The sequence below is a fragment of the Meles meles genome, chromosome 7 (genome assembly GCF_922984935.1).
Source record: "Meles meles chromosome 7, mMelMel3.1 paternal haplotype, whole genome shotgun sequence".
NCBI lineage: Eukaryota > Metazoa > Chordata > Mammalia > Carnivora > Mustelidae > Meles > Meles meles.
The window spans coordinates 107,137,801-107,155,615 of record NC_060072.1 but is presented as its reverse complement, the minus strand read 5'-3'; the positions used below and the strand labels follow the sequence as shown (position 1 = coordinate 107,155,615).

Genomic DNA, 17,815 nt, shown 5'->3' with positions numbered 1-17,815 from the left:
CTTGGGTCTGGGGGTTCTGAGAAAGACTGCTTGGCTCCAGATTCATTTTTATTTATTCTTTAAAAATTTTCTATGATTTCAAAAAAAAAATTTTTTTCTATGATTTCTTAACATTCTTTGGTATCTTATTTCAAATTTTTTAAAACCATAACAAGGGAGTTCTTAATGTCTCTGAAGTTAAGCCTTTATTGTCTCTCAGCAACTATTATATGCTAATATTCTTATACTTGAGTAAGCACAGTACCATGAACAAAGGAATGGATGTTACTATTACTTGGACAGCAAATGAGAAGACTCAGAAATAGTTTGCTCTGAACTGTTGCTAGAACAAGTGAAAGCCAGAAGCTTACCTTTCAATCTCCAGTTGATATTTTATCTTAATGAATTACATCTAATAGAAAATGACAAAATCAATAGGGGTTCCTGACTTATTTAAGTTATATATTGTAATTAAAAAGCAAGAATGAAAATTAAGTACATAAGGAAGGAAATTATGTGATCACTTACTCTTACTGAGGACAGGTTCTGAAATACGAGGAAAGCTCGTGATTAATTTGTTGTTGTCTTCACTATCCCTATATTCACCCACCCCTCCTGCCATGAAATATAAGGGATCTGCAATGGAAAGACACAAATAAAAATGACTGATTTTACATATGAACCCTATTGATCTTATTACCAAATAATGATTTTGACTTACTTATTATTTTTCACATGTAGTACACAGGTCATGAGCACAAAATGACATTCAATTTAAAGGCCACATCTTATGCTGGGTGCAGTCTGATGTTCTCAGAGACAAAAAAAAAAAAAAAAAAGGCTCCATCTTCTAGCCAACACTGTCTGAAATGACTATTGTTATTCTCTACTTTCAAATCAGTGGTATCTAGGGTTATTTAACAAGGACAAAACTAGAAGTTTTTAACTTCATCTCAAACTTCTTGATTAGGAAGTCAGAAAAGTGGTAGCTAGGATGAAGAATAAGTGTCCTGAATTCATGGATCTCAAAGCATTTTGTAAATATTCTTTTGAGGACTTGAGAGAAATACATATCTTCATGTTGCAAAGAGCATATATAGTTAATGTTAGCACTAGCTTCCAGGTCAAAAATTTTCCCTGTGCTTCCTCTTCTGAGACATTTAAATAGAAGACCTTAGGGCATTGTACTCTCATATTGGAATATCCATGCACACCCCACCCCCCCCCCATGATCTCTCTCTAAATCCCACCCATTCTTGGTAGCTCAGGAGAAGCTTACCACGTCTATAAAATATTTTCTAAATATCTAATTGAACGTGATTGCTCCTCTGCCAAAGTTTCCATCATATTTTGTTTCAACCTTTACATCCCATCTAGTCCTTTAATTGCTCATGTATATTTCATCTCTGTAATTATTTTTAAGTGAAAAAATATTTTTATTAGGTTATGTTAGTGATCATACAGTACATCATTAGTTTTTGATTATAAGATGGTGTTTTGAGGACAGATGCATTTTCTTACTCATCTCGGGATCCCTCATAGTAACTAGTGTCTTCAAGTTGGTGCTTAATAATTATCCGCTGTAGAGAGAGTCAATTATCATATGGTTTCACTTACTTGTGGAGCATAAGGAATAACATGGAGGACACTGGGAGTTGGGGAAGAGAAGTGAGTTGGAGGAAATAGGAGGGGGAGACAAACCATGAGAGACTGTGGACTCTGAGAAACAAGCTGAGGGTTTTCAAGGGGAGAGGAGTGGGGCATTGGGTGATCCTGGTACTGGGTATTAAGGAGGGCACATATTGCATGGAGCACCAGGTTTGGTGCATAAACAATGAATTCTAGAACAAAATAAAACAAAATAAAATGAAAAAAATCATCTGCTGAAAGAATGAATACAAGAAAACTGCCTATTTCGAATTCCAGGTAGTGTAATCTTTTCTTTCTTTCTTAAATAGGAGAATCTGAGAAGAACAAAAATGGTTTGCTTGAGTTTGCTCTGGTGGTAAGCCACACATTCAGGCTTTCTTGAAGCTTGGTTCCTTTTGGGGATAAGTTCACCCCAGAAACACATTCAAGGTATAAATAATTATCCAATGTTTAATTAACAGAAGTTCCTATCCCAATAACACCAATAAATCAACAACCTTTTAGTCATATATATCCAACAAACACTTCTACTTACATGTACTAATGTTTTTATTCTATTTTGTATATCTTCTGCATTTTTATCTGCATCCATGAAGCTTCTTTTAGATTTTAAACTCCCTAAATGTCCTGGCTAGTTGTATTTATATGAAGTACTTAAATATCTTTTGATGATAATGATATTCATACTTCTAAACCTGTATACATTTCCCATAATGAAATTTGAAAAAGAGGGAAGGAAAATCTAGAGTTTAATGGACCCAATGAACAAATTCATAAATATCTTAAGCTCAAAGTTGTTGAATAATATCCCAGAGTTAGGATAGAAAATAAAAAAGATGCTTTGTATTCTCTATTAAATTTGATGAGGAAAGAAAGCTAAATAAGTGTATAGATAAATGGACCCTAGAAGCCATTTATTCTAATAACCTTATTTTATAGATTAAGAAACTGAGTGCCAGAAAGGAAATGTTAAAAATACTGGATATATTCCTTTAAATAATACAGCTTTGCAGGTTAACATTCCAGAAGGTATGAAATTTTTCTATAGCCAAGAGGGATCCTGTGGCCCATAGAAAGGACAACCCTTAAAAAGTGCCAGTGTGGTTACTGCCTCAGTAATAATTGAGGAGGAATGCAAATCATGAAACCCAAACAGAGAGGGCATAACACAGGGATTTGGTTATGATTCCTGTACTTCAGACCACAGCTCTATCTCAAGACATTTTCCTCCTATATCCATCATAAGCAAGAGGCTCCTGTTTATTCAAGGTTCTTAAAGTCACAGAAAAGCCCAAATTACAGGCAACATAAATGAACCTTTTGCTGGGTTGATACCTATCTCATCATGTTTTAAAGTTTATTCAACCAAGTTTTATTACTAGTTTTAAAAAGGAAGAATATATTCAATTATATCTATTCTCTTTTTCTCTCATTCCCTTCTTTTAAGTGCCAGGTACATTGTACGCACTCAATAAATTTTGTTATTCTTGACATCAGTTACAATTGATTATTTAAGGATTAGAAGTGTGTGTGTGTGTGTGTGTGTGTGTGTGTGTCTTTTCCCTTGGAGATACCATTCACTGTTAGCTTCTCTGTGGATCTCCTCCATTTTCACTTTCCCTTAACTTCTTCTCCTGGTGCCTCATAAATAGATACTTCCTCCACAAGGCTTTATATATATCCTGACTTTTTCATGTTCTCTATTGTCTAGTCAAGGCTTCAGAAATAACAGTAGAGATGATGAAAGTAAATGAGAATCAGGACACAGGACTCAGAGCTACTTTTGTTATTAGAGCACTGGGAGAAAAAAAAAACAACCCAAAAAACAAAAAACACAACTTTTCGAATAGATACACAATGAAGAGAAGTCAGCAGGTAGTTAAGCTTCCAGACTCATCATCAAATTGGGAAGTGAGGAGTAAGTCCCCTTTGTGATCCCAAAAGGATGGCCAAGGAGATCTGGTTAAATCTGCAATTAAGTTAAAATTTCAGCAGCAAAGATGATAGGTTTAGCTGTTACACTACTGAGGGAGAAGCTCATTTATTTCCAGAAAACCCTGATGTAAAATTTAAACTGTGCAAGAAGGGAGGCTGGGTTGAACATTAAAAGTTAACCATCACTTGTCACTGAATTCTCCTTTTTAAGTACAGAGGCTCAGAAAATAGGCTCTTTTATCAGTCCAGTGGATTTCCTACCTCTGTAGCACTGGAAGAGTGAACCACAGAAGACTCCAGACTATACGTTAAAAGTCAATAAAGATGCTGGGATGTTCTTGCTCAGCTCAAGATCTTGTTTCCTCCTCCAGCCTTCCATGTACCTCCCCCTTGTTGGGACTGAAGAGTGACATCAGAATCACAACTAGTGATATCATTATCTCTATAGCAACAGTAGTGAGGCTATCAGAAACTGAGTTGTCAAAGGACAAGGGGGATAGGTTAAAATACACTCCATGTCTCTGATGTTTAGTTTGGAAGGACTGGGCTTGCTTTCCCCTAATTAATTTTCTCTTTAAGTAATTGGGCAGGGAATATGGGCGGGGAAAATTTTGCCATTGGATTGCACTTAAAACAATAGAGTATTATATGTGAACAAATTCAGATGGGTACAGAGAGGAAGAAACAAAAATTCAGCATCAACTAAATTTTTTTGTGCAAAGCCCATGGAATCACTTCCTTTTGTGGACCCAGCCTTGACTCTGAGTTATAAGCATCTTACCTTTTGTAAAAACAAACAAACAAACAAACAAATTTGCAGATATTTTGCTCAAACTGACTATCTCTGGGTTATAATTTATCTTCAATGGTCTTCTTCACGTTCCTTTCCACCAAGCCCCTGATTGTTCTCTCCAGCATCCCTCACTTCCCCAGGCTCCAGTGTCTCCACCTAACACATTCTACATATGCAGGGATTTTTTGACTCAGAAAGTACTTTATAAATATTACTTTATTTAATCATTTCGTTAACTCCCTGACATTGTGGTATTACCATCCCCACTGTAACATGAAGAATCTGAAATTGAGACAGATTAAAGGCTTGCACAAGGTCATACAGTTAATTCATTAAGAAACTTCTCTCACTATCCTTTTTCTTCCATCCTTTTCAGATCTCATCGCCGCCCCAACCCCCGAATGTCCCGCCTCCAGCCACACACAATAATTTTCCATAACCTCAAACCCTTACGACCCTATGAGAACTGATCTTTCGATCCTTTACATGTCCTGCACTTCCTCCTTTTCCCTTTTTCCCTTCCCACTGCTCACGTTCGCTCAGCACAGTGGGCTTAACCCACTGAGCCACCCAGGTGCCCCTACCCTATGAACTTTTAACTAACGATTAAGTATAGGACTAGTACATAGTTTTCATGAAACAAAAAGAATCTTGATCAAGGCCACAAGATAAAAATTTTTAACAAATTCAGAAGCAACTGGTTTGTTACAAGCTTCCTTCAACAAGGTTTTTTATCTACTGATGATCTTTTATACTGTCACAGTTTCTTCATCTTTAAAGGAATTGGGCTTAGTTATCTCTTAAGAGCCCTTCCAGCTCTAACAGTCTAGAATTTTGAAACTTTGGTGGTATGTAAATAGACCTGCCCAGGGGGTGTCTGGGTGGCTCAGTGGGTTAAGCCTCTGCCTTTGGCTCGGGTCATGATCTCCGGGTCCTGGGATCAAGCCCCCCTGCATCCTCCTCTCTCTCTGCCTGCTGCTCTGCCTACTTGTGATCTCTCTCTTTCTCTGTCAAATTAATAAATAAAATCTTTAAAAAAAAAAGAAACCTGCCAGATGACAACTATTAACTGATAGAGCGAGGACTGGGATCTAATATTCTGAGTTTTAAGTCAGTGCTCTTTCAACAATATGTCATCTTGAAATTAGTATTGAGAATATGAGCCAGTGTTGGGCTTCAAGATGTAAAATAGCAGCCTTGCCATTTTACACAGGTGTTAGGAGGCCGCTCATGATAGTGGGGTCTGCCAGTTTATCAGAACCAGTCAAGTATTTTATATTCATATTGACCCCAGAAGCAAATATTAGAGAATTTTAAGTGCTGGGTGAACACTGGATGAGGCCAAGAAATGTAAGACTGTAATATTATCAAACCTCTCTGATAAAATAGCCTCAAGACATTTTCTTTCCTTTAAGAGTTTCTTTTCTCTTCCAATTCAGTTTGGTACATGACACTTCAGGAAATAGTGGGGGTGGAATGGGAGTGGGAAACAACGGATCTCACAAGCCCAGTAATAGGCAAGCTCTACTCATTAGGGGACTTTTGTCCATCCAAGCAACTCACACTACTTTCCTCTTGACAAAAACACAGCACTGAAAGAATTAACAAATCTAGAAAGATCCCCCAAACTAGTTTGTTTTCTAATAAACCCATGGCAGATGTCTCAGGACAGATTGCTTGTTGCTGTCTCCCACGCAGAAAATTTGAGCAACCGTAATAAACTACTTAAAAATGCAAGTGTTTAATCTTTCTGCAATCTCCCCAGGCTCTAGAAACCTCTTTCTAGAACAGTGCAGATTCTCAGACTCCACGGTTAAGAAAATAAAAATTATAAAAAAAATTATATTGTTCTAGACTCGTCTTGAGTTTCTTTCTAGAAAAAAGTGCAGTGGCATACATACCCGCTAAATTTTACTTAACATTTCAGGAGGTTCACAGACTTCCTTGAGCCCACTCATGAATCACACCCCAGGTTAAGAATCCCTGGAGTCATGTCAGGTGGAATAAGTGCTTTCATATTAAATAAAAACAACAAAGAGAGGACGGAATGATGACCACCTGGGGTGTCAGAGTAGTTTCCTCCGAGCAGAAACCTGAGCTGGTGTAGACTTCTGAGTGAGCATCCCAGGTAAAGGGTAGAGCAAGAGCTAGGGCTCCGAGGAGACAATGTGCTTGGCGAGTTCGACGTGCACATACTGATTTCTATTTCTCTTCCTTCCCTTCTCTGCCCTCCCGCCTCACTTCTTTCTTGTTCAACCTCTCCTCTGGACCCCGGTTCCTTTGTCTAAGAACTTCCTGAGTGCCGGGGCCACGCCTCCATTTTCCCCTAGTCTCACCAGAGCTGCTCTGACATTTTCAGGAAATAAAGACCTGAACTGAGAGTCAGTAAAGTTGGGGTCCCTGAAGCTTGGGTTCTGCTGCCATTTTGCACGCCCTTCAGTCAGTCACTGGTTGACTCTGAACTTCACGTTCTCTGGCAATGAGATTATCTTTTCGGTCAACCCCAGGTCTGAGATTCTAATCCCAAGATTCTTCTCTATTTCCCTTCTTTGCCCTCTCCTCCACCTTTCCTCCCTTGCGCCTTGCTCTCTCTTTCCCCAGCTCTCCCCTCTCCATATACTACCCCTATCTCCGACCCACCCCTTCGCTTCTCGGTTCGCGCCTGCGCAGACAGACGTGGACGATGACTTTTGGCCCAGCTCAGTAGCGGTAGTGGGTCGGAGCGCCGGCCGTGGGGGATTGTGGGAGAAGATGGCGGCCGCCGTTCACCCCCGGGTTGTCCGGGCCCTGCCAATGTCACGTAAGTGTCACCGGGAACAGCGGCCCCCGTTCGAGATTCCGAGACGGGGATCGGAAGTGTTGAGAGTGGCGCGGTGCCGCAGCGGTCACGCCGACTCCCCGACCACCTTGGTCTTTCTAGGTCTAGGACTGCCTGTAGTTTCTGCTTTCCTTTCCCCCTCCTTGGCTCACATTGAATTGTACACTTGGGAAGGGGTCTGTGCTGAGCGAACGTGAGCAGTGGGAAGGGAAAAGGAGGAAGTGCAGGACATGTAAAGGATCGAAAGATCAGTTCTCATAGGGTCGTAAGGGTTTGAGGTTATGAGAAATTATTGTGTGTGGCCGGAGGCGGGACATTCGGGGGTTGGGGCGGGGGTGAGATCTGAAAAGGATGGAAGAAAAAGGATAGTGAGAGAAGTTTCTTAATGAATTAACTGTACGACCTTGTGCAAGCCCTTAATCTGTCTCAATTTCAGATTCTTCATGTTACAGTGGGGATGGTAATACCACAATGTCAGGGAGTTAACGAAACGATTAAATAAAGTAATATTTATAAAGTACTTTCTGAGTCAAAAAACCCCTGCATATGTAGAATGTGTTAGGTGGAGACACTGGAGCCTGGGGAAGTGAGGGATGCTGGAGAGAACAATCAGGAGCTTGGTGGAAAGGAACGTGAAGAAGAGTAAAGGGTATCTTAAGGTTTGTCTAAGCATTGTTCATTTTTCCTTCTGTTCTGATTGGATCTGCTGTCATGGTCCTTAAGTTGAAAATATACATTTGCTCTTACACTCAAGAAACGAGGCAAGAAAAGCTAGGAAATTGGAAATACAGTTACACTTTATTATCATTCTTCCCTTTCCACCCTTTCACAGATTTGCCCCAGTCAGCCTCCAAAAGTTGTGTTTTTCCGTAGTGTAGTCAGGTCATCATCAAATATCATTTGCTCTCAAAGTTAGCTGTATGTCAGAATCATTTTTAGTGCTTTAGAAAAAACAGAAATGGGGACTCATTGCAGAGCTATTGAATCAGAGTTTTTGAGACTGACTCCTTGCACCTTAGGTTTTAAAAAAGCTCCACAAGTCCTTCTGATGTTTAGGGTGAGGAGCAAGTGAGGAGTATTTGTAGCACACATTTCTATTTTCCGTCTTGGGTAGAGCTGCTACATACCACTGGAAAGGTGATTGGTTCACATTGTTTATAGTGGGTGGTTTTGTAGCTATGACTTTTTTGCAAAGACATTTGTTGATTCTTGTGAAAGTATTACATAGGTGGGACATAATGTAGATCATGAATGATAATAACTGCTATTTTTGTGTATTGGCTGTTTGCTAAGCACAGTCCTAAATATTTTAAGATAAATATTGATTAGAATAAGTATTTTAAAAATCAGTAAATATTTTCACTTTAACTTCTTTTTAGTTGAAACCATAGCTTGTTCTGTTAACCTCTGTGCTTTATTGTCTGTGGTAAGCTTTCCATCAACTCTAGAGAGGCCAGTCTGTTGTATAACATAACAAAAAAACTATGGAACAGAACTGTGTGAAACAATTGTATATGGTGAGATGTGGAGAGACTACTAAGTACCCTAGGAGATCAGAAAAGGGAAAGATTAGTATCATTTGAGGTAATGAGGGAAGATTGGAAGAGCAGTGGAGAATTTCAGTGCTTCCACTGATTTTTCTTTTTGTTTTTTAGGATTGTATGATTTGGAAAGTCAGAGAAACTAGGCATTTTCCTGGCATGGGCAAGGACAAGGTGGTGGGAATGGAATCACAGAGTAATTAGGAGGCAGTGAACTTACTACCTGTAGATATGGAATAGTAGGAAAGAAAGTTGAATATGTTAGGTAGGATCAAATAATGGAGGACTTTGAAAGTCAAGAAGTTTTGTCCAGTGGTCTGGAAAGTGGGTTTTGCAAGAGGAATCAGTGAGATACAAAAATGCAGTATTAGAACTTAAAAAAAACATTTTCAGTAACAGTAACAACAATAGCTAACACGTAGTTCAAAGTATATACCAGACACTATTCTAAGTGCTTTAATATGCTTTATAATGTATATGACATATTGGTACTACACAGAATGTATGTGTGATTTATAAATGCTTAAAACTTATGCAGTGTGCAAGCAACTATGTTTGGGGAAGATTGGTTTATGTATTATAGTAAAAAGCCAATAGAGGTTTTTGAGCAGAAGAATATAATGAATAAAGACTATTACTCTCCTAATGGTGTTCATAATATATGGAAGAAAATAGAGAGGTTGGAGCCAAAGAAGGTAACAACTTAGATTTATTAAGGACCTACTAGTGCAAGGCACTATGATAGGTACCTACCCATATATTAATTTTCAAGTCAGCCCTCTAAAATGTAAGCTCCCTAAGACCAGGGACTGTCTTTTTTATTGTGCTAGTCAGTTTCTAGAATAGTGATTGACCTGTAATTGCTGGGGAAAAATAAACAATCCCATGAGGTTAGTGTAACATCACCTGAAAGATTTTGGGGTAATAACAAGTGAAAGCTTCTATTACTCACGGAGTGCTTAACATGTGCTGCATAATGTGCTAAATGCTTTATATGCATTTACTATAATACTCCTAACAATCATTTGTGGTATTAATTCCTTGACTCTAGTCATTCTTCCTGCTTTATCCAGTGTCCTCATTTTCTTCCTTATTGAGCATTCTAATCATTCCCTCATATATTCTTAACTCCCCAGCCCATCTGCCTGTGGCATTTAAAACAAAACAAAACAAAACAAAACAAAACAAAACAAAACACTAGACGAAACTTTACACATATTTCCTGCGTATCTCTGAATAGTAAAGAACTGAGCTGCAGAAAACTCCAAACTGACCTTATTTTAAATTCATGAATACATTTATATCAAGTAGATTTTCAATATTCTGTTTTTCAAAGAAATTTGTTTTCCCTTTTCCATATGATTATTTAACATTGTCAGTTTCCTAAAACTTGTAACATGTGCTTCTCTCTCATTCTCACCTTTACCTAGAAATCAGAGGAATCAGATGAGAACGATCTTTTTCCCACCATAAAAATCTAATAGCTGAGCTTTGATAATTCTCAGCTTTCCCTCCTGTGATAGTGGATAAACGCCTCGTACTTTGATCTAAAGCCAGTTCTTTGGTTTTGCATTCCATCCCATCTTCAGTTACCTGTGTATTCCCTCTCCTGAATCATTCATTTTCCCCTTCTACTGGGTCATTTCTGTCAGTGTATAAATACGTTATAGTAGCTCATATGGAAAAAAAAAATCCTTCCTTGGCCTTATGTTCCTCTAGTCCTCCCCCTACCTTTTACATCATGTCTCCTCAGAAGAATCCTCTACACTCCTTTTCCCACTTCCTTTCCTCACATTCTCTCCTGCCTACTCGAGTCAGGCTATCATTCCCACGGCAATAAAATTGCTCTTATTAGGGCCACTCAAAACCAACATCTTCTAGGTCTATGGTCCTCTGTCGCCATCCTACTTCACTTTTCAGCCACCTTTGATAGAGTTAACTATTACCTCTATCAGTCCCTTTCTTCATTTACCTTCTGGGTACCATTTCCTTTTGTTTTCCCCTTACTGGGCTGCTGTTCAGTCTCCTTTGCTGGCTTTTCAGGCAAGTCACTTAAACTCTCTGAGCCTGAGCTTCCTCATCTGTAAAATGGCAGGAAGAATAGTATTAAATAAGGTAATACCGGGGTGCCTGGGTGGCTCAGTGGGTTAAAGCCTCTGCCTTCGGCTCAGGTCATGATCTCAGGGTCCTGGGATCGAGCCCCACATCGGGCTCTCTGCTCAACAGGGAGCCTGCTTCCCTTCCTCTCTCTCTGCCTGCCTCTCTGTCTACTTGTGATCTCTGTCTGTCAAATAAATAAATAAAATCTTAAAAAAAAAAAAAAAGATAATACCTACTGAGCACTTAGAACAATGCCCGGCATCTGCTAGCAGTTTTGTAAATTTAGCTGTTATTATAGTTTGTTGGTTATGTGTCCGATCTGCAGTGCTTGTTTTAAATCTTTGTGGTTTCAGTCACTGTTCAGTAAGCTGAAAAAATGGGCTTTTTCTCTAATTTCATGCTTTTGGATAGGGAAAAACCATGGTTTCTGGGCAGAGTGCCACTGGAGAATCATGTGCAGAAAATAGACACACTTACTTAGTTATTCACTTACCCACCCTTCTCCCTCCCTCCCTGACTGCCTGCCTGCCTGCCTTTTTTTTTTTCCCCCAAACACAAGTTTTCTAAAGCAATTCCTATTTGTTTCAGTGTTCCCCAAGTTGTTTTTTACCTATTCCCTGAAGGTTAGGTAACTTCCTCTAAAACTCTACCATACTACGTTGCAAGGGGCTTGAAAATTAGGAGTGTGATTCAAAATGAGTCTTACACCTCTGCGGAATGCAGAATAGTTGATGGAACTAGGGGTGTGTAACGTGGAGAACACTTAGAGATATACTTGCTTCACTTAAATGCAGGAGAGGGATTAGATTTGTTCTTTGTCATTCCAGAGGAGCAAAGAAATCAAAGCTGCTGGGAAACAGTCATTCATCTCCCATGTGGTGGAACCCTCTGTTAGAATGGCTTAAATAAGAATGGTCTGTGATGGGAAGTTGTGTTTCCCCACCTTGCAGAAGTCTAGGCTAAGGCCACATGGTCTCCTTGTGCATATAAAGTGGAGATGTAAATAGTGAGAGGTTTGGCAAATTAACCTTTCTAAAGGTCGGAAAATCTTTTTCCAAACACTCCATTTGTCATGACATTTGATGATTTTCAGTAGCTTTATATTGTCTGAACTGTACTCTTTTTAAGAAAAAAAAAATGTTTTCTGCTAAGAGTCCTCTGCCTCCAGCATGTATCATCAACTTTATTTTTTTCATTCATTATCAGTTTCAGACTCTGTTTAGGTAAATCTTCTCTTCCCTGCACTGGGCTTATTCATTTCCACGTCTACATTGTTGTATGTGTAATGTGTTTCACACGGAAATCTTTTCTTTCTGTTGTTCCTCTTTACAACCTTACTTAAATTAGTTTATTGCTTGATAGCAAAAATCCCACAAATAACCCAATTAAAAAAAGGGCAGAGAGGATATGTGTAAGGCCAACAGGTACATGAAAAGGTGCTCAACATCACTTGTCATCAGGGAAATGCAAATTAAAGCCACAACGAGATACTACCTCGCCATCATGAAAAAGACAGGGGATAACAAATGTTAGCTATGATGTGGAGAAAAGAAAATGGCTACTCTGGAAAACAGCATGGAGGTTCCTCAAAAAATGAAAAATACAAGTACTATGGGATCTAGCTATTCCACTTCTGCTAATATGTTCAAAGGAAATGAAAATACTAACTCAAAAGAGGCATCTGCACTCCCACATTTATTGCAGCATTATTTATAATAACAGGGACATGGAAACAACCTAAGTGTCCATTGGGGTTTGAACAGATAAGGAGTTGTGGTATTTATATGCGATGGAATGTTTAGCCATAAAAAACTAAGAAATTTGACCATTTGCTGCAACATGGATGGAAATAAGTCAGAGAAAGACAAATGCTGTATGATCTAAACTTTGTATGTTCTCACTTATGTGAGGGATTAAAAAGAAACCCAGACTCATAGAAAAAGAGCACAGACTTGTGGTTCCTAGAGGCAGAGGGGTGCAGGAGGGGGGTTTGGAGGAAGGTGGTCAAAAGTACAAATCTGTAGTTAGTTATAAGTAAGTACTTGGGATGTAATGTTCAAGATGGTGACTATAGCTAATGCTGCTGTATGATACATAGAAACATTAAGGTAGTTAATGCTGAGGCCTCATCACAAGGAGAAAATTGTGTTTTTCTTCTTTCCTTTTTAGTATATCTCTGTGAGATGATGAACATAAGCTGAACCTGTTGTAATTTTATAATATATGTAAATCAAACCACCATGCTATCCGCCTTAAACTTAACACAGTGATGTATATTATTTCTCAGTAAAACTGGAAGAAAAGTCCCCCAAATCCACTTTATCCAGAAATCTTTCCTTGTAATTATCTAATTTTTTGCTTCCTTCATTTGCATTCTCTCTGTGTTCCTTTTACTGTGGGGGTTTATACTCTCAATATGTAACTTTTATTTTTCAAATGCGATTTATCTTCCTAGGTATATTCTATCCCATAGGGCAGGGAGTTTATAGTTGACTCTTGAACAATGCAGTAGTTAGGGGCACTGACCCCCCCATCCCTGCAGTTGAAAGTTCATGTATAATTTTTGGCACCCTTTAAACTTAACTACTAATGGCTTTCTGTTGACAAGAAGCCTTAACTGGTAACATAAATAGTTGATTAACATATTCTGTGTGTTTTACGTATATGTATTATATACATAAAAGAGAGAAAAGAAAATGTTATTAAAGAAAATCATAATGGAGAGAAAATATAGTATTGTGCTTTATTTATTGAAAAAAATCTGCATGTGAGTGGACCCATACAGTTCAAACCTGTGTTGTTGAAGGATCAACTGTACTTTCTAAATTTTATATATTTTATATATTTCCTTATGACACATGGATTCTTGGTTGCGGTGCTTTGTGTTTATTGCTGTTGGCACTTAAATTACAATTTTTGATTTAAAAGTTCATTTTAAACTTAAGCATATGAAAGTAGTGATAGCAAAATAACGTTACCAGTTTCGAGGAAAAGAGGTTATTCACGCTCATTTTTGTATTAACATTTGCCATTTTTGTACTCTGGGGTTTTGTCCAAGGTTCTTCTATTGCTGCAAGAGCCACAGCTGTGTTTCATGGCCCTCCCCGGCGCCAGCTTCATCATGCACTCATACCTCATGGCAAAGGTGGGCGTTCCTCAGTCAGTGGGATTGTGGCCACTGTGTTTGGAGCAACAGGATTCCTGGGCCGATACGTTGTCAACCACCTTGGTAAGTAAAGTTCCTTGAGTTCCGTATATTCCAGTGCCATTTATTAGGGTTTCCTAATGAGAAGCCATGAAGCATGTTACTTTTCCATTTAACAGTGTTACAGATTACTACTATCTTGATTTTACGTCATCTTGATCTGCTGTACATTAGGAAGCCTATCGTGCTTCCTGTATAGGATGGAGAAACAGGAATATGGTCTCTGAAAAGTTTTGGCATCTCTAGCACAGCAAAATAAGCTTTTTGTTAAACATGGTATCCATTCACTTACCATACTAAAAGTTAAATATTTACCAAATCACTGTCCTAGAAAGTATCCATATTACATTAATCTTGATCCTTGTTTCAATCCATTCTTTTTTTTAGGACGTATGGGATCACAGGTGATTGTACCCTATCGGTGTGATCCGTATGACACCATGCACCTTCGTCCCATGGGGGACCTGGGCCAGATTATCTTTTTGGTAAGAGCCTGTGTTGCCAGATGTAAATTACTGAGGTCATTTTTAGGAGAGAGGCAGTGTGATAAAGCAGCAGTTTCACCCAGACTGAACCGAGGGCATCCTTCATTTATCCCAGTCTCGTAAACGCTTGCCCAGCAGTTGACAAACATTTTCTGTAAAGGGTCAGAGAGTAAATATTTTATCTTTTGTATGTCACAGAGTCTGTTCATGATTACTCAGCTCTGCCCTTCTAACCTGAAAGCGGCTATAGATAATATATAAATGAATGGAAGTGGCTGTGTTCTAATAAAACTTTATTTACCTGTTTAGACTACAGGTACATTTGCCTGTGGGTCATGGTTTGCGAGCCCCTGCTCTAGGCCTGTGCCATCCAGTATGGTAGCCAGTAGCCGCATGTAGCTGTGGAACACTTGAAATGTGGCTGATCTTAATTAAGATGTGCAGTGCTTATCTTACACATCAGCTTTCAAAGATGTAGTACAAAGAAAATGATATAGATCATTAATAATTTTTTACATTTATTACATATTGGAATAATATTTCAGATATATTGGGTTAAATAATATATATTATATTATATATTATAATATTGTAATATAGTATAGTATTAAAATGAATTTCACCTCTTTCTTTTTACTCTTTTAAATGTGACTGGTGGAAAATTTAGAATTGCCTATGTACCTCATGTTATAATTCTGTGGGACAGTGCTTCTGTAGATGGTGAGCATCACAGATAAGGTGTTTTACAATTAGTTTCCTTGGCACAGACTGAATTTAGAATAGCACTTGCTCTGCTTTCTTATTGTTATTCTTTAATCTGCAGGTTCTTCCTTTAGGCCAAGAATTGCCAATGGGGTGAGGCAGTGAGGAATAGGATAGGGGGACCTTTCAAGGAGGTGATTAAAAACATGTGGGCCTTTTTGGTTGTCACAGTGACTGGAGACCATCTTGGCTTATTAGTTAGAAGTCAGGGATGCTAAATATCATACAGTTCCCAGGGCAGTCCCTTTCCACAAAGAATTAACACTGCCCCTAGTGCCTACAGTTATCCTATTGAGAAACACTGGGCCTTGATGCTCTGTCTCCTGTTCTTCTGGCTAAATTGTCCAGCTTTTATCGTTCTGTATGGACTTGCGTTCTTCCACGTACACACTTCCCCTTTTAAAAATAATTTGGTAAACATCCTTAAGATCTCTGATATATTCATGTAGATTATTTGTGATTGCTTTTAAATTTTTACTTATTTTTGATAGCATTTTCATTTATTCCTTACTAAATGTTCACAAGCTAAGTATAATCCTATGTTGGAAATTCTTGTTTCTGAAGTTTTTTTTTTTCTCTAAAATCTTGTTCTCAAATATTTTCTTGGTCTTATAGGTAGAGGAGCTTAGCTTTTTCCCTGTTTCTTTGTGACTTGCTTTATTGGTCACTTTGTCAATCCTCTAAAGTATTTCACAAATAATAGGTGAAAACATTGACTGGTTTGCAGATGCCGAGTCATTGGAATTGAGCTATATGATATATATCCCATACTTTCCACTCTGTATTTACAGAGTGCCTGGCATTGAGTTAAACTCTGAGCATGTCTTCATGAACAAGACCACAGGGAGCTCTCAGTGTTAATAGAGAACACAGAGACTAAACCTACAACATTTTGTTGTTGTTGTTGTTTGTTTTTTAGAGAAGGGAGAGACAGAGAGTGCATGTGAGTGCAGTCTTGGGGGAAGGAACAGACGGAGAGAGAATCTTAAACAGGCTCTGTGCCCTGCATAGAGCCTAATGTGGGGCTTGATCCCACGACCTTGAGATTATGACCTGAGCTGAAATCAGGAGTTGGGCACTTAACCAACTGAGCCATCCTGCGCCCCAAACATATTTTTGAATATAATATTGTTTATAAAAGGGGAAAGACAAGAAAGACAAAATGGGAAGACTTTACTATATTGTTGTTTATTTTTGAGAAGGGTGGACCATACTAAGTGTGAGGTACTGATTTCCCTGCTTTAGTCTCTGTTGGAAATTGCTGTCCGAACGACCACCTGGTTTGCTAACTTGACTGTGCTCCCTAAGCCTTATCACTGGGATTTGGTTTCCTTTTAATTCCTTCTCTCCAGGCTTCTCTCTTGCACCATTCTTACAGGTATGCCCCAAGTTCAAGCTCTTCTACTCTGAGTGTTCTTGGATTCTTTTTTCTCATCCTTGCCCTCTTTTCTTTAAAAAAAAAAAAAAGCCTTTTTAGCTCTTTATGTGTAGAACTGCTTTTTTTTTTATTAGCTATGTCACTTACCATGGTGCAGATTGTATGTCTATTTTACTTAATCTTCATAGCAAACCCGTGATATGGGTTGTATTTTCAAATTTTCCATGGAGGTTGGGGAGATAACTTTGTACACAGTTCACAAAAGGCAAATGGAATTCCTGTCTGACTCCCCAGCTGTCACTCTCTGTGTCTCTTGTACCCCATCTCCTTCATCAGTTGTACCTAGTCCCTCCTGCTGAGAGCTTCATCTTTTGCTCGTGAGTCTGGTTTCTGGAGCCCTATCTCTCTTTTCTAAATCACACAGGTTGGTTAGTGGGCCCCACCTGCTTCGTCCACCCCCCCATCATTCCTTTCTCACTCTCTCTCCACTCACTCATACAGACCCCTTAGTGTTTTACCCCAAGAACTTCTTACTACTTATTTTCCTTTGAAATGTTTAAAAAAATCCAATTTCATTTTTTTGTGGTCTTTTTTTTTAATTAATTAATTTTTTAAAATGAACATATAATGTATTATTAGCCCCAGGGGTACAGGTCGGTGAATCGCCAGGTTTACACACTTCACAGCATTCACCACAGCACATAACCTCCCCAATGTCCATAACCCCACCACCCTCTCCCTACCCCCCTCCCCCCCGGCAACCCTCAGTTTGTTTTGTGAGATTAAGAGTCTCTTATGGGGGGCACCTGGGTGGCTCAGTGGGTTAAGCCTCTGCCTTTGGCTCGGGTCGTGATCCTGGGGTCCTGGGATTGAGCCCTGCATCGGACTCTCTGCTCAGCGGGGAGCCTGCTTCCCTCCTCTCTCTCTGCCTGCCTCTCTGCCTACTTGTGACCTTTCTCTGTCAAATAAATAAATAAAAATCTTAAAAAAAAAAAAAAAAGAGTCTCTTATGGTTTGTCTCCCTCCCGATCCCATCTTGTTTCATTTATTCCTTTCCTACCCCCCAACCCCCCCCCCCCCACGTTGCCTCTCACCTTCCTCATATCATTTAAACATAGAAAATGCTGTACGTTTGACTGAGGTCATTTAATCCCTGGTCTCCATTTTGG

The 17,815-nt window shown here is 39.0% G+C and overlaps 2 protein-coding genes across 3 annotated transcripts in view; one reads left to right on the top strand and one right to left on the bottom strand.

Moving 5' to 3' along the window:
* The window catches only part of AKAP3 (A-kinase anchoring protein 3), a 35,527-nt gene extending 28,498 nt beyond the window's left edge, over positions 1 to 7,029 (bottom strand). Inside the window, exons 1-2 of one of the 2 annotated variants that reach the window (XM_046012984.1) lie at positions 6,259 to 7,029; positions 508 to 615 (exon numbers count right to left, since the gene is read on the bottom strand). The gene's annotated coding sequence lies outside the window, so the exon portion shown is untranslated. The remainder of the gene's footprint in view (positions 1 to 507; positions 616 to 6,258) is intronic. The other variant, XM_046012985.1, reaches the window with a different exon arrangement.
* Positions 7,015 to 17,815, top strand: part of NDUFA9 (NADH:ubiquinone oxidoreductase subunit A9) — a 35,107-nt gene continuing 24,306 nt past the window's right edge. The window contains exons 1-3 of the mRNA XM_046012986.1: positions 7,015 to 7,157; positions 13,875 to 14,045; positions 14,409 to 14,506. Coding sequence (XP_045868942.1) covers positions 7,109 to 7,157; positions 13,875 to 14,045; positions 14,409 to 14,506 — 318 coding nt within the window. The 5' untranslated portion in view covers positions 7,015 to 7,108. The remainder of the gene's footprint in view (positions 7,158 to 13,874; positions 14,046 to 14,408; positions 14,507 to 17,815) is intronic.